Consider the following 14,373-nt stretch of genomic DNA (forward strand, 5'->3'; position numbering starts at 1 on the left):
CGCACCCCTATTTCACTGCGACTTTATTTATAGTAGGCAAGATATGGAAACAACCTAAGTGTCTCTTGATGGATGAATGGATAAAAATGATAGGTTATACATATGTACAGTGGAATATTACTCAGCCATAAAAAAGAATGAAATGTTGCCATTTGCAACAACGTGGAAGCACCTACTGGATATTACACTAAATGAAATAAGTCAGAGGAAGATGACTATCATATGATTTCACTTATTTGTGGAATGTAAAAAACAAAACAAATGAACAAACAAAACAAAATAGAAACAGACTCACAAATACAGAGAACAAACTGGTGGTTGCCAGACTGGGGGTAGATGGAAGGATGGGCAAAAGAGGTGAAGGGGATTAAGAGGTACAAAATTGCAGTTACAAACGAAACAAGTCATGGGGCTTTAAAGTACAGCATAGGGCATATAGTCAATAGTACTGTATATTGTAATAACAGCTGACAGATGGTAACTAGACTTATTTTGTGGTGATCATTTTGTACTATATAGAATTGTCAAATCACTACACTGTATACCTGAAACTAATATAGTATTGTGCATCAACGACTTCAACTTAAAAGAAGAAGTATTATGAGTGTGTTGCCAGCATGAGAGCGAAAGGGAGACACATGGGAGTAGTATGGCTTTCTTTACAGGTACTCTGAAGCAAATGTAAAATACTGTAGGTAAAAGGACATACATGAGAATGCAAACACCCAGCTCTCTTCCACCTGCCACATACAATTAGTCATCCAGACATATAGATGTGAGCTCCCTAACATCTCTTGAATGCATCTCCTCTCTTCTAGTCCTACAGTGACTGCCTAGCTCAGGCTCTTAGCGCTTCCAGCTTTGACTACAGGAACAACCTCCAACTGGTCTCCCCAGACCCAACCTTCACTTGCCCCTCCCCCATCCATTTTACTTAATAACAATCTTTCTAAAATACATAGCATTTCCAAATTGAGGTCCATAAATGTAGCCTCCGGGGGTCCGTCATTTTTCCTATGCTATTGTTTCCTAATTTTTATTTTTATTTATTTATTTTTTTAATGTTTTATTTTTGAGACAGAGAGAGACAGAGCATGAATGGGGGAGGGGCAGAGAGAGAGGGAGACACAGAATCGGAAGCAGGCTCCAGGCTCTGAGCCATCAGCCCAGAGCCTGACATGGGGCTCGAACTCACGAACCGTGAGATCGTGACCTGAGCTGAAGTCGGACGCTCAACCAACTGAGCCACCCAGGCGCCCCTAATTTTTATTTTTATAATAAAAAATAAGCATGGACATCTATACAAATGACTATCTTACAATCAACTTGTGTCTCATATTTTCTATGACTAAGATTAAATTTGCTCCATGAGAAGGCATACAGTACAAGCTAAGCTTTCGTATTAAGTCAGGCTGAAGTAAAGTGGTTGGAGAATTAAGGCCATCAGATGGCCTGGCCGTCAGAGGTGAGGGTGTGCAGACCTCAAAAGGACTTGACCGTAATAGTCAGAACTGCAGTCACCCCGCAAGTTGGCTCACTGTTGTCCAGACCCCATCTCATATGCACCAACATTTATTAGCATTTGTTAGCAATAAATTTATCATTAGCATTATTAGCAATAAATATAGTTGTGGATTGTGTATTGAAGTATTTTGTGTTTTTGTTTCCAGAAACAATATGACCAGGCACTCATTAAATGCATATTTCTGTAATGCCAACAAGAACAATTAAAGAGAATAGGAACAGCTTTCCTCAGTTATTGCCTCATTAAAACCAGTATTCAAGAATTGCTTGGTCCAAGATTTTGGCTTGAGTATGAAATCTGACTATTATGAATTAGAAACAAAAGCTCTGAAAGTTTCAGCTCCACACTGTACATCAGATGATTTTCTGCATCAACGTAATTGAATTCAAAATATGGAATGCAATTAAATATAGAACTGGACAGCAGGCCATATGTTTTCACTATTACCCAGCACTGAAGATTTAGTTTCAGCAAAACCAAAAACATCTATCACATTATACTAACCCTGATGTTCCACTTCTATGTTTCATTAATATTTTATCTTAAAATTGGTTTCAGTTTTATAGTAGTATGAGGCTATTACAGTAAGGAGTTTTATAACGATTTCTGTGATAGAATAACAAAAATAATTTAACAAAACACCAAGATTCCCGCAGAACAATTTCTCAAGTTTGACAAACACAGCTCAGACTTTATCTCCCAAACCTCCTGCAGAAGGCCCTTTCTCTCGCTTGTTCACCTTACTAACGACTACTGGCTCTTTAAAATTCTGCCCAAGGGGCGCCTGGGTGGCGCAGTCGGTTAAGCGTCCGACTTCAGCCAGGTCACGATCTCGCGCTCCGTGAGTTCGAGCCCCGCGTCGGGCTCTGGGCTGATGGCTCGGAGCCTGGAGCCTGTTTCCGATTCTGTGTCTCCCTCTCTCTCTGCCCCTCCCCCGTTCATGCTCTGTCTCTCTCTGTCCCAAAAAATAAATAAACGTTGAAAAAAAAAATTTAAAAAAAAAAAATAAAATTCTGCTCAAGAGTGTGAGTTTTCCCTGCACCTCTCTGCAGCACCACCACCCGCCCCCCCCCCCCCACCTGCCCTGGACTGCCAGTGTGATCTGTGCATCTTTCTGTGTTTCCCTCAGCATTCAATGCATTCCTACAGCAGATCACCCTCAACAGTGTGGTGATCTCTGATTTTACCTGCTCATATTTCTCAGTAGACCATACGCTCATTCAATCCTTCCAACAACCACAGGAGGTAGATACTATCATTTCCCAATTTTACAGATGAGAAAGTGGAGGCTCAGAGAGGAATGGTAATTTGCCTAAGGTCACAAAGTTATTCATCAGTAGAACTAAGTTAAGTCCAAATTGTCTACTCCAAAGCTTTTGGCATAGCTACAATGCAAGACCAAATAGACAAATGTGAGTGGTTGAAAACAGAAAAAAATACATAGGCAAATCTGTTAACTCACCTTTAGTTTTTCCTTGAGAATTCCATTCCTTTGTAGTTTTATCACTTCATTTCTTTCTAAAACGGCCTCTCGCTGACTCTGAATAGCTTGCTAGATTGGGAAGAGAAAGGAAAGCATGGCAAAGAGTCCAGGGTTATCAAGAGCGATACAGCAATAAGACGCACATCTCTTTCGGCAATGTATCTTCATTTGGCCCAGACAAATGTGCATGTGTTCAAATTTTATAAAATTAATCATGAAAGTATTATTTAAAAATAACTAGTTCACGCATATGTCCAAACTCACTAAGATGTTTACACTAAACGTGTGCAATTTTTTGTATATCAATTATATCCCAACAGAGCTCAAAAAATAAAAATAAAAGTAGTCCATACTTACATTTCCCACTTTTCTTTCCCTGAAATGAAAATTATAACAATTACTTAACTCATTGTGTGTCATGGCAGTCTTTCAACTTTCCCTGAGAGCAGTATATACCTTAATACCTTTGCATACACTTTCTTTGGTCCACATGTTCCCTCTTCTGATCCACCTCCAGGGTCCATTTGAGAAAAGTGTCTTTATTTCTCAATGTGTTGCTGGTGGTAGAATTTTCCGTGACCTCACCCACTGGCCCATAGTACTTTGTCCCTCTCTTATTTTTTTTTAAATGTTTATTTATTTATTTGGAGAGAGAGAGAGAAAGAGGAGCAGAGAGAGAGAATCCCAAGCAGGCTCAGCACTGTCCGCACTGAGCTCGATCTCACAAACCACAAAATCACGATCTGAGCTGAAATCAAGAGTTGGACACTTAACTGAATGAGCCACCCAGGTGCCCCAGTGTGTCCTTCTCTTATAATCTTTAACCCTCTTTTAAGTCAGTGATCTCAGTGACTAGGCAATATGCCTCTCTGAATCTGCAGCCCCTACCACCATGCTCAATAAAGGTTTCATAAGTTTGACTGAATTATGTTTAGTTGCAGAACTGGCATGGGAAGGGAGAGCTGGAGATACTATTATGGGGTGGGGGGGTGGGGTGAAGGGAATCTTCAGGGGGGAAAACAAACAAAGCTGAAGTTCCAACCTAGGCCATAAAAGTGAGAAGTTGGAGGAAAAGCCTTGGCCTATTTCTTCATCCAGGAAGTTGTCTCTGCTTAGTGAATTCCTGGAGAATTCAAGTTTCAGTGGGTGTGGGGGAGATGACAGGTGACAGGTAGAGATCCTCTTTTTAGAGCAGAGAAGCATTAACAACGTTACATCTGGTGACCATATGCCCCGTGCCCCCAGGACAGACCAGTTTATACCAGCTGCTTCTCTGTAAGAGTTAATAACACCCCCTTTCCACCTTCAAAGAGTGCCATATAGAAAATAAATTATAGCTCTCCTGGATATGGGGGTACAGAGGTCTACATGAAAATAAGGACATTTTAACATCTACTAAACTCTAAAATGCTTACCTTCCATTAAAATTTTGTCTGAGTATGACTCTGTAAGAATGCTGCTACTTTTGGCCAAAGTTCTGAAACTTGGAGAACTTGCTCCAAATGGGTTTAAAATCTGAAACAGAATCTGATACTTCAAAGCTGTACCGTGCCAGACAGTACTATAGAAAGTGCCAACTAGCCGTGGGGGCATCTACACTTCCGTATCTGTGGGGGGCGGGGAGGACCATCACACTGCACACCTCCAGGAGGTGCTCTTTGCATCTCATATACATGAGTGGCTCCCCTGGAGCTATATAGGCCACAACCTATTGGGTATTAAGCAGCTTCACTGGAGGAGGGTCCCCAACGGTTTAGATTCCCAAGACAATCTGCTCAAGGGTCCTGATGTCCCAGGAAGCCACCCAGACTCCTCTTTCATCCGCAGCAGTCACTTCTCTAAGTCTGAAACGCCCAGGGTTCAAGGCTCTGTTGTTACAGTAGTCGGGGCCCATGGAGGAAAGCCCACAGGCCTACAAACCCAGCACGGTACCTTAGATACTCCAGCAGGTGGAGTTTGTCGGTCTTGGTGACCACCAGGGCAACGTCCCTGCAGAAGCCCCTTTGGCAGGCTTTGATGCTCTCATTCAAAAGGTCTTCATGGGCTCTCCCTCCAGAAACTCTTTCGATGTCACTGATCAGCCAGATCACTGAGCACTTATCAATGGTCTGTGAAACATAACCACAATAGGTTTAAGAACATAAATGGTGTCTCAGTTGTAGAGGACGTGGTCTCTTCATGTATCATTTGTGGCCTCCATGTTCTGCTTCATCTCTCTGCCAGTCCCACCTCTCACCTCTCCCCACGGCACTCTCCATGTACCAGCCAGACTGAGCTTCTCGAAGTTTCTCAGGTGTGACCTGCTCTTTTATCTCTCAGGACCTTTGCACTTGCCACAGCCTCTGCTTGACTTCCATCTGCTCTTTGAGACTGCTAACAGCCACCTGAGGATGGGTTGGCCCCCCCTCCTCTGTATCCTACAGCAAGCACCTAGACTTACCTGCCATTGTACCTCACAGAGCTATTGTACAGGATCAGTTCTTTGCACACTCCCCACCGCCCTGCAACTGCAAGGGACCTGATGAGAAGTGGCTACACTTTACAGCTTGGAATCTACATCACCTCCAGTACAGTGCTTGGCCCTAATAGAGGCTTCATAGATGTCTGTGGCATTAGTGATTGACAGAATTCAAGAAATCAGACCTCCAGTCCCAGATCCATCACTGGCTTGCTTTACCTCAGCTGTCTTCTAGGGAAAATTATTGTTTTTCCAGAACTGGTCCTGGTCATGCATTGCCCCCAAAGTTATCACCACAGGGCATCATTTTGATATTTGACTGCCCCTGCCTATTCAGCACACTGCCACCATGTGGAGGCAAGGAGCCAGAAACCTTATGATTCAAGTTGCAAAGGCCAATGAGCACGAAATTACAATTTATGATTAATATCATTGCTCTATTAGCTATGCAACTTTTATGGGACAGGTTTTATGTGTTGCCTTGTGACATTTCTCTTGGTATATTATTTCACTGGTCTTACTTCTCCATAAAAATGAAAAGCTGTTCCAGCTCAGGGACTGAGTTTATTTGAGGTTCCTCAGGACACCACTTTCTTTGCACATAAAGGTGTAACAAGTTTGTGATTTGCTAATTAAATCATCATTTTGCTTTATGCCAATGGTTTGTAACTCAGGGCAACTCTGTACCCGAGAATGGCAGTCTCTGGAGACATTTTTAATTGTTATGACTTGGCGTTGGTGTTAGTGGGTGGAGGTCAGGGATGCTATAAACATCCTTCCATGCCCAGGTCAGCACCCCCACATCAAAGAATTATCTGGCCCAAAATGTCAGCTGAGCCTGAGAAATCCTGACCTAGACTAGTGGGTTTTGAGTTTGTTTTTAGCAGTGGAGGCTTTTTTCAAATGAAAGCTGAGGAAGAATTCCAACTGGTTTTTAAAAATTGAACTGCTTTAGTTGAACTGGAGGTGGAAGGTTTAGAGACACCCCACCTGCACCACATCACCTAACCTCTGTTCATGGATCATTATTTTAAAACCGTAAATCTCTAGAGTTAGACAAACGTCACTGTTTTATAGAGAAGATAATAGGCCCCAAGAAGCAAAAGACCAGTTTAAGGCCACACGACTATGGGTCCTGAACTTCCTATGTGGATGGACTCACATTTAGGCAGGAAAGTAAAATCAACAGCTCCCTCCCACTTCCCAAATTACAATCTAACTAGGGAATCTACTAAGCTATTCACTCAGGCTGTGGAACACTGTAGAGTAGCAGACTCCAAACTCCTGAAGGGCAGGGCCTCTTGTACCTTCGTATTCCCCAGTCCTGGCAAACTGCAGGTGCTTAATAAATGTTTGTTAACATAAGAAGAGGCCTGTAAGTCTCAGACCCTACAAGAGGCTCTGGCTGCCGGGATTTGGTAAAGTTGGAGTTGCAGAAGACACAAAAAAGCCAACCTACAGCAACTGAGCTTAGGAGTGGTGGTACCACAGCCACCCCCACATCCTCCCTCCCCGTGATGAGAACGGGCCTCAGAGCTCAAGTGACACGCCTAAAGTCTCAGGACTTCAAAGTGGCAGCCAGGGACATGTAAATTCATAATACTCTAAGTTTAGGGAAGGCAAGGCTGGCAGCTGGAGAGACAGGGGAGGGGGCAGGGTGTTCTGTTCTCCCTGAAAAGAGGGGAGTCTTTACTAACTCCTTGTGAGAGAATATCACAAAACCACAAGAATGCAGGGGAGCTGAGGCCAAGCAGAGCAGGCTGGGAACAGTCCCTTCACTTTAACTGGACCTCCTCAGAGCGGGTGTTCTGAGCCAGATCTGCTGGCTCCTCTGTTCTGAGTGGCCTTTGATTGGCTTCCCAGAGTATCATAACTGGCAGCAACCATGGCTCCATCCGGTGAGAGAGACTAGCCGCCTCCCTAGGCTGTTGCTCCCGGGACCCAGCCTGGAACTAGCCAAGGTTGGCAATTCCACTCCAAGAGCTGAAACCCTGTAGAAACAAAGGCCCTCATGGTCGGGCCTGAGCGGACCACCAAGGAGAAGGACACTGGGACTGCCTTTATCTTAAAGAACTGTTAGGGGAGGTCCTGTGGGGAGACACAGAGCCTCAGCTGGGAAGGTAGGAACCTGCTCTCTGGTTCAAATTCTGCCATTCAGTAGTTGTGCGGTCTTGGGCAAATTACTTCCCTTCTCTTAGCCTTTATTTCCTTATCTGTAAAATCCAGGCATAGGCTGATTATCTGTAAGCTGTCATCCTGATTCTATCATCCTGATCTTGACTCAAATCCAGTCCAGAGCTCTGCAGCCCTCAGTCATTCATTTAGCCCAAACCTGCACAAATCCTCCAGTGGATCCTTCTACAGTGCTGGGTTGCTCATGACTTACCGATACCAGCCCTCCCTCCCAGTCCCCTTCCAGCTCCAGTCTTATGTCTCACCCCCTGTGTTCCCACCCTGTGCTCCTGAGCTCCTTCTGCCTAAAGACACCCTTTCTCTCTCTATCACATGCTTCAGTCCTTCTTATCCTTTGAGCTTCCCCAGGAAGGGTAGTATTTAAGCCCATCCCTAAGTTTTCCAAGCTTGTCTTCTGTGCCTCTCTCCTTACACCCCACACCCATTTCCTCCAGCCACCCAGGAAGACTCATGCTTCCCACAACACGTGGCTCCTTCATTCCTCTGGGTCTTTGCTGCTCCCTGGCCTACAATAGTGCTCGGTGGTCCCATTCTCAACAATCTTCTCTGGTGATACCTGGGCTTAAGTGCCCTCTCTGAAGTTTCCCTCTCATCCAAAAAGAATTCATTGGATAAAGAAGATGTGGTGTATATATATATATGTGTGTGTGTGTATATATATGTGTATATATATATATATATATATATATATACACACATATACATATATACATATACATATATATGTGTATATATATACACATATATAAATATACATATATATACACATATATATACATATATACATATATAAACATATATATATATACACACATATATATATATACCACATATATATATACACATATATATATATATATTCATTCAATGGACTATTACTCAGTGATGAAAAAGAATGAATTCTTGCCATTTACAACAATGTGGATGGAACTAGAGTGTATAAGCTAGTGTAGAGTGTATAAGTTAGTCAGAGAAAGACAAATATCACATGATTTCACTCATATGTGGAATTCAAGATAAAAAACAGATGAACATAAGGCAAGGGAAGCAAAAATAACATAAAAACAGAGAGAGAGACAAACCATGAGAGACTCTTAAATACAGAGAACGCACTGAGGGTTGCTGGTGGGGTGTTGGGTGGGGGGATGGGGTAAATGGGTGATGGGTATTAAGGAGGACACTGGTTGGGTGTTATAAGTAAATGATGAATCACTAAATTCTATTACTGAAAAATAAATAAATAAAATATATTTTGATTTAAAAAATCCCATATGTTTAATGCACATCCAAATAGACATCTGGATTTGTAGTCTCTGTTTTACATGACTCCATTTTGTTCACTTCTTCTTTATTTTATTTTATTTATTTATTTTTTTTAATTTTTTTTTTCAACGTTTATTTATTTTTGGGACAGAGAGAGACAGAGCATGAACGGGGGAGGGGCAGAGAGAGAGGGAGACACAGAATCGGAAACAGGCTCCAGGCTCTGAGCCATCAGCCCAGAGCCTGACGCGGGGCTCGAACTCACGGACCGCGAGATCGTGACCTTGGCTGAAGTCGGACGCTTAACCGACTGCGCCACCCAGGCGCCCCAACTTCTTCTTTATTTTAAATCACATATAATACTATCATATTCTATACTATACTGTGTTATACTAAATAAACATTTACACATTTACATAAATTTTCAAGTATATTGATGTTATTGAGAATTGGTGTTCATACATTGGTTTGCAGTAAAGCATTTAAAAACAAAAACAATTACAAAAAGAAAAGAATTCATTACTATTGCTCTCCTTTTTAAGTAATGTGGTTTGTTAATACGACTAACTGATTCTCTTCTGGACTATAGGACTCCCAAGGGCATGGACTTTGTCTCTCTCTATCCAAAACCCAATACAGAATTGAGTAGATGCTCAGTGGGTGTTCGCTGAAGGAATGAGGTCTCTTTTTGGAGGTAATTTCTATCTGTGAGTGTTCATAGCACCTTGGACTTCTCTTACATCACTTTCTGCTGTGGATTTTGACATCTGTGGGTTTCTTCTCTCCTATTAGACTCTAAGCCCCTTGCAGGAAGGCTCTGTTTCCCATTCAACATTGTTTTATTTTGCTTTCATCTTTTTAGTTGTCAAGATAATACATGTTCATGCAATATACAAAAAATACGGGGGTGTATGTAGTTAAGAGTGCTGGTAATCACAGAAATTCCTGTTAACAGTTGGGTGTGTATCCTTCCTAAAGGCAGGTTTCCACTTTTGCTGTACATTTATTAACACCACACATGCACACACACACACAATGTGCATGCACACACATGTTTCTTAACATTAAAGGTCATGCTCTGCATCTTTTAATTTAGCTTTGTCTAACCATGTAGGATTACAGTGGGGTTTAAGAGCAGAAAGGCTCTCAAGCCATCTTGCCTTTATTAAAATCCCCAGTGTGCTAAAGGGCAAATTATTTCACTGAGAATAGTACCTAGCACAAAGTAAATGCTTGGTATATTATTATTATTATTATTATTATTATTATTAGCTATAATCTTTGCATCCTCAGTGCAAAGCACATTGTCTTACATATTATACATATTTGATGAATGAAAAGGAAATGAACAAAGAGATAAATTCTTTAAAATATTTCAACCTCTAATCATTAGGTACAGATCTAACTACCCCAATGCTTTACTCTGGCTGTAGACATATCTGGAGGTGCCTGGCCAGCTCTAATTTCATTTGCCAGGAATTGAACCCCTACCCAAGTTTTGGTTGAAGGGGTAGACTTTCATTTCAACCATCACCTTCAGCACAGCTGACTGCATGCACTAAAGATAGATGCTTAATCCAGAGATTAAGTTAGCTAGGCAGTAATCGATCCCATTTTCCTCCTCAGGAATTTGAACTAAAAGGCATAGAGACTATAGTCAGAGAGTTGTAGGCATATGAACTACAATTCCATTTAAAGACAGGGTTAAGGTGGTCATTTTTCACAATATGGATCCTAAGGGCTAAGTAGAGAAAACTAAGAGAAAAGCAGGGCTCTGCAGAGAACTGCACAGAGAAACAGTCACAAGAGCCATGTAGAAGAAGAGAGAAAAAATAGCTGCTTTTATCCTGATAGGTGGCCCTGAGGCCTGGCTGTGTCTCATGAGATCCTTTGATATTCTTCTGATTAGCCTCTTAACTTGGGGTTGCTTCAGCAGGTCTCTGTTCCTTGCAACTACACACGGTAGCAGCCTCCTCATTCCTTGGTGCTGGACCGTAAGCTTCTCTACCTTGTACTCAACTCTTGGCCTCCCTTTCCCCCTCTGTCTGTATCTCCTCTGCTTCCTTCTAGACCAATCTATTGCTGGTCCTTCTCCTGATCACACACTCTTGTTCTAACTTCCAGGTCTGCCTCATGATTCGTCTCTCCCCAGTGTCTCTGGCCACACACATTCTGCCATTGCCCTGCGGCTTAGAACCTAGAAAGTAGAAGAATTTAACTCCAGTGAGCTCATAAAATCCCTTGGTTCTTTAGAAAGGGTAGAGGAGTTAAGCAAAGAGGACATGAAGCCACGTGAAAGAGAATCACCTTTTTCCACATCTCATCCCTCTTGCTGTTGAAGTCGCCGGTGCCCGGAATGTCCACCAGCACAACCCCTTCTGGAATCATCTCTGATTTGGGAAGAGTCACTTCCACATGTTTGATCAAGGGCCAAATTTGTGTCTCAGCTGATTCGCCATCCAAGTCTCTCCTGTGCGTCCGGATGTAAGGGTCCAGCTTGACAGACAGCTCTTCTGCCTGAGGAAGAAGGACACAATCACACACACCAGACATTCTCCCAGCTCCTCTGTCCTGGATCGCCTATGATCCAGGTTCAGTGAAGGTACGCCAATAGTGGTAAGAAGCAGCACTGGACTATGGGCACCAGAAGACCTTATCCAGTTTTCAAGAGCCAGAAAGGACCCTGGAGATCAGAAAGTGCAAGCTCCTTAACTTACAGATGAAGAAACCACAGTCAGTTAGAACAGAGCTTCAGTAAAGCTATAGTTTCACTGGATAATAACTTCATCTTCTAAATTCCATTTCAGTTCCTTTTTTAAGTTCCTTTTAACTTATTTTGAGAGAGAGAGTGTGCATGGCCGAGGCAGAGAGAGATGGAGAGAGAGAATCCCAAGCTGGCTCTGCACTGTCAGTGCAGACCGTGATGCGGGGCTTGATCCCAGAAACCCTGAGATCATGACCTGAGCAGAGATAAAGAGTCGGATGCTTCACCAAGTGAGCCACCCAGGCGCCTCCCGTTTCGATTCTAAAATTAATGTGATTAATGATCAGGGAACCAAAGGTAAGCTGAGGGCAAAGCACAAGCTAATACCTCACAACACTTCCCCCCCTCCTCCGCCCCTCTGGTGGGATATGTGTGATATTCTTCAGCCACTCCTGGCTGCCCAAGAACAAAGGGAAGGCAAAAAACATGGTTACCTGATAGAGATCACAGCCATGCAGGACATGAGTCTCCATCGGTTTATAAATGTCTTAGTAAATTACAAGAAAAAGGCAATCTTATCAATAGCTTAACTTCCAGAAACCTATAGACTCAGTTTCCTGGAGGCCTAACATTCCCCTCCCCTCCACAGTGATATGGGGAACAAAGGCAAGAAGGAAATGGTAAAGTCAAATTTCCTTATAACCTGCACCCCATTAACAAATACTTGAGGTAGGCAGAGTAAAACATTCATTCCTCTAGGAACTCCCTACTGTCTTAATGTTAATGCATTATTAGAGAAAAAACATTAGCTTGACAATAGCTAGGCCTCCAGTATCTTGTGAATCTTCTTTAACATATGAAAGTCCTTTTGGAAACACCCTTTTTCCTTACCTCCCCCAGCTCCCAGGTATATAATCAGCCACCCCTCACACTTAGAATGCAGCTCTTTCTGCTTCTTCCTGTCCCCATGCTTTAAGAAAATCACCTTTTTGTACCAAAGATATCTCAAGAATTCTTTCTTGGCCGTCGGCTCCGGACCCCCCCCCCCAACCACTCCAAAACCACATCAATTAATATGCAATCTAAATTTTGGAGACAGAGTATTCTTCCCACATGGCTAATGCAAACATTTGGATTACCAGAAGTCCCCGACTACAGAAAATTGATAGTGATATGGTGACCATATTTGCCAAATTAAAAATTGATCTGAAATTGATCTTTAAAAAGGGTTTTAAAATTTCTCCTCCTAGTACAAGAAATATCTTGACATGTAGGCATTTCCAGAATGTTTTAATGATGGTGGGTGGGATGGGGAATTGTTCTCAGCCCATTGTTTCTTCTACCTAAACATATCTTCAGACAGTGACACATTCAGGCCAGCAACTATGTGTGTGGCAGCAAATCTTTACTGGGCTACCACTTCAGAGGACGGGAGATTTGGGATGTATGGTACACATTGTTTTGTTTTGTTTTGTTTTGTTTTGTTTTCAATGTTTATTTATTTTTTGAGAGAGAGCAAGCATGAACAGGGGAAGGGCAGAGAGAGAGGGAGACACAGAATCCGAAGCAGGCTCCAGGCTCTGAGCTGTCAGCACAGAGCCTGATGCGGGGCTTGAACTCACCAACCATGAGATCATGACCTGAGCCAAAGTCAGATGCTTAACTGACTGAGCCACCCAGGTGTCCCTGGTGGTCATTGTTAATAAACATCTATAGAATAATCATGAAAGAAAGATAAGAATGGGAATTTTTTTTAATGTTTATTTATTTTTTAGAGAGAGAGAGAGAGAGAATGAATGGGGTAGGGGCATAGAGAGAGGGGGACAGAGGATCTGAAGCAGGCTTCATGGTGACAGCAGAGAGCGTGATGTAGGGCTTGAATTCATGAACCTTGAGATCACTACCTGAGCTGAAGTCAGACGCTTAACGGACTGAACCACCCAGGTGCCCCAAAACTGGAAATTCTTAAAAGAGTTGGGTTTAAATCAAGAGATTTGATGCAATGTGTGTAGGGAGTCACAGAATTCATCAATTCTAATCAAATAACAGGAAATTGTGAAAGAAATGATGATAAAAGTTCTTTAAGATATTTAAAAATAAAGCAGAGGAGCACCCAGGTGGCTCACTCGGTTAAGCAGCTGACTTCAGCTCAGGTCATGATCTCACAGTTTGTGAGTTCGAGGCCCACGTTGGGCTCCGTGCTGACAGCTCAGAGCTTGGAGCGCACTTCGGATTCTGTGTCTCCCTCTCACGCTGCTCCTCCCCTGCTCATGCTGTGTGTCTCTCTCTCTCAAAAGTAAATAAACGTTGGGGCGCCTGGGTGGCGCAGTCGGTTAAGCGTCCGACTTCAGCCAGGTCACGATCTCGCGGTCCGTGAGTTCGAGCCCCGCGTCAGGCTCTGGGCTGATGGCTCAGAGCCTGGAGCCTGTTTCCGATTCTGTGTCTCCCTCTCTCTCTGCCCCTCCCCCGTTCATGCTCTGTCTCTCTCTGTCTCAAAAATAAATAAACATTAAAAAAAAAAAAAAGTAAATAAACGTTAAAAAATAGTAATAAAGCAGATACATTAAGGGCAATGTGAAAGAACAAACATGGGCTTGAGAAGTCCCTTTGTGTAAGAAGGCTCAACCCAATAAATTGGCTCAGGATAAATCATTCTAGGAGGCAGACTCAGCTTCCTTCATAGTAGTCTGGAACCTCGGACACAAACCCAATCTGTGCCCTCACTCACTGAGATGTAATTGTGTTTC

At 42.8% G+C, this 14,373-nt stretch overlaps 1 protein-coding gene across 8 annotated transcripts in view; it reads right to left on the minus strand.

Moving 5' to 3' along the window:
* The window catches only part of NUGGC (nuclear GTPase, germinal center associated), a 56,662-nt gene that overhangs the window by 24,857 nt on the left and 17,432 nt on the right, over positions 1–14,373 (minus strand). For all 8 annotated transcript variants that reach the window (XM_086703766.1, XM_086703762.1, XM_025922304.2 and 5 more), the window contains 4 exons: positions 11,230–11,439; positions 4,941–5,116; positions 3,366–3,384; positions 2,988–3,077 (listed from right to left, as the gene is read on the minus strand). In XM_086703766.1, coding sequence (XP_086559892.1) covers positions 2,988–3,077; positions 3,366–3,384; positions 4,941–5,116; positions 11,230–11,439 — 495 coding nt within the window. The remainder of the gene's footprint in view (positions 1–2,987; positions 3,078–3,365; positions 3,385–4,940; positions 5,117–11,229; positions 11,440–14,373) is intronic.

The sequence above is a fragment of the Puma concolor genome, chromosome B1 (genome assembly GCF_028749965.1).
Source record: "Puma concolor isolate L17-30 chromosome B1, mPumCon1.1.hap2, whole genome shotgun sequence".
In the NCBI taxonomy this organism is placed as follows: Eukaryota; Metazoa; Chordata; class Mammalia; order Carnivora; family Felidae; genus Puma; species Puma concolor.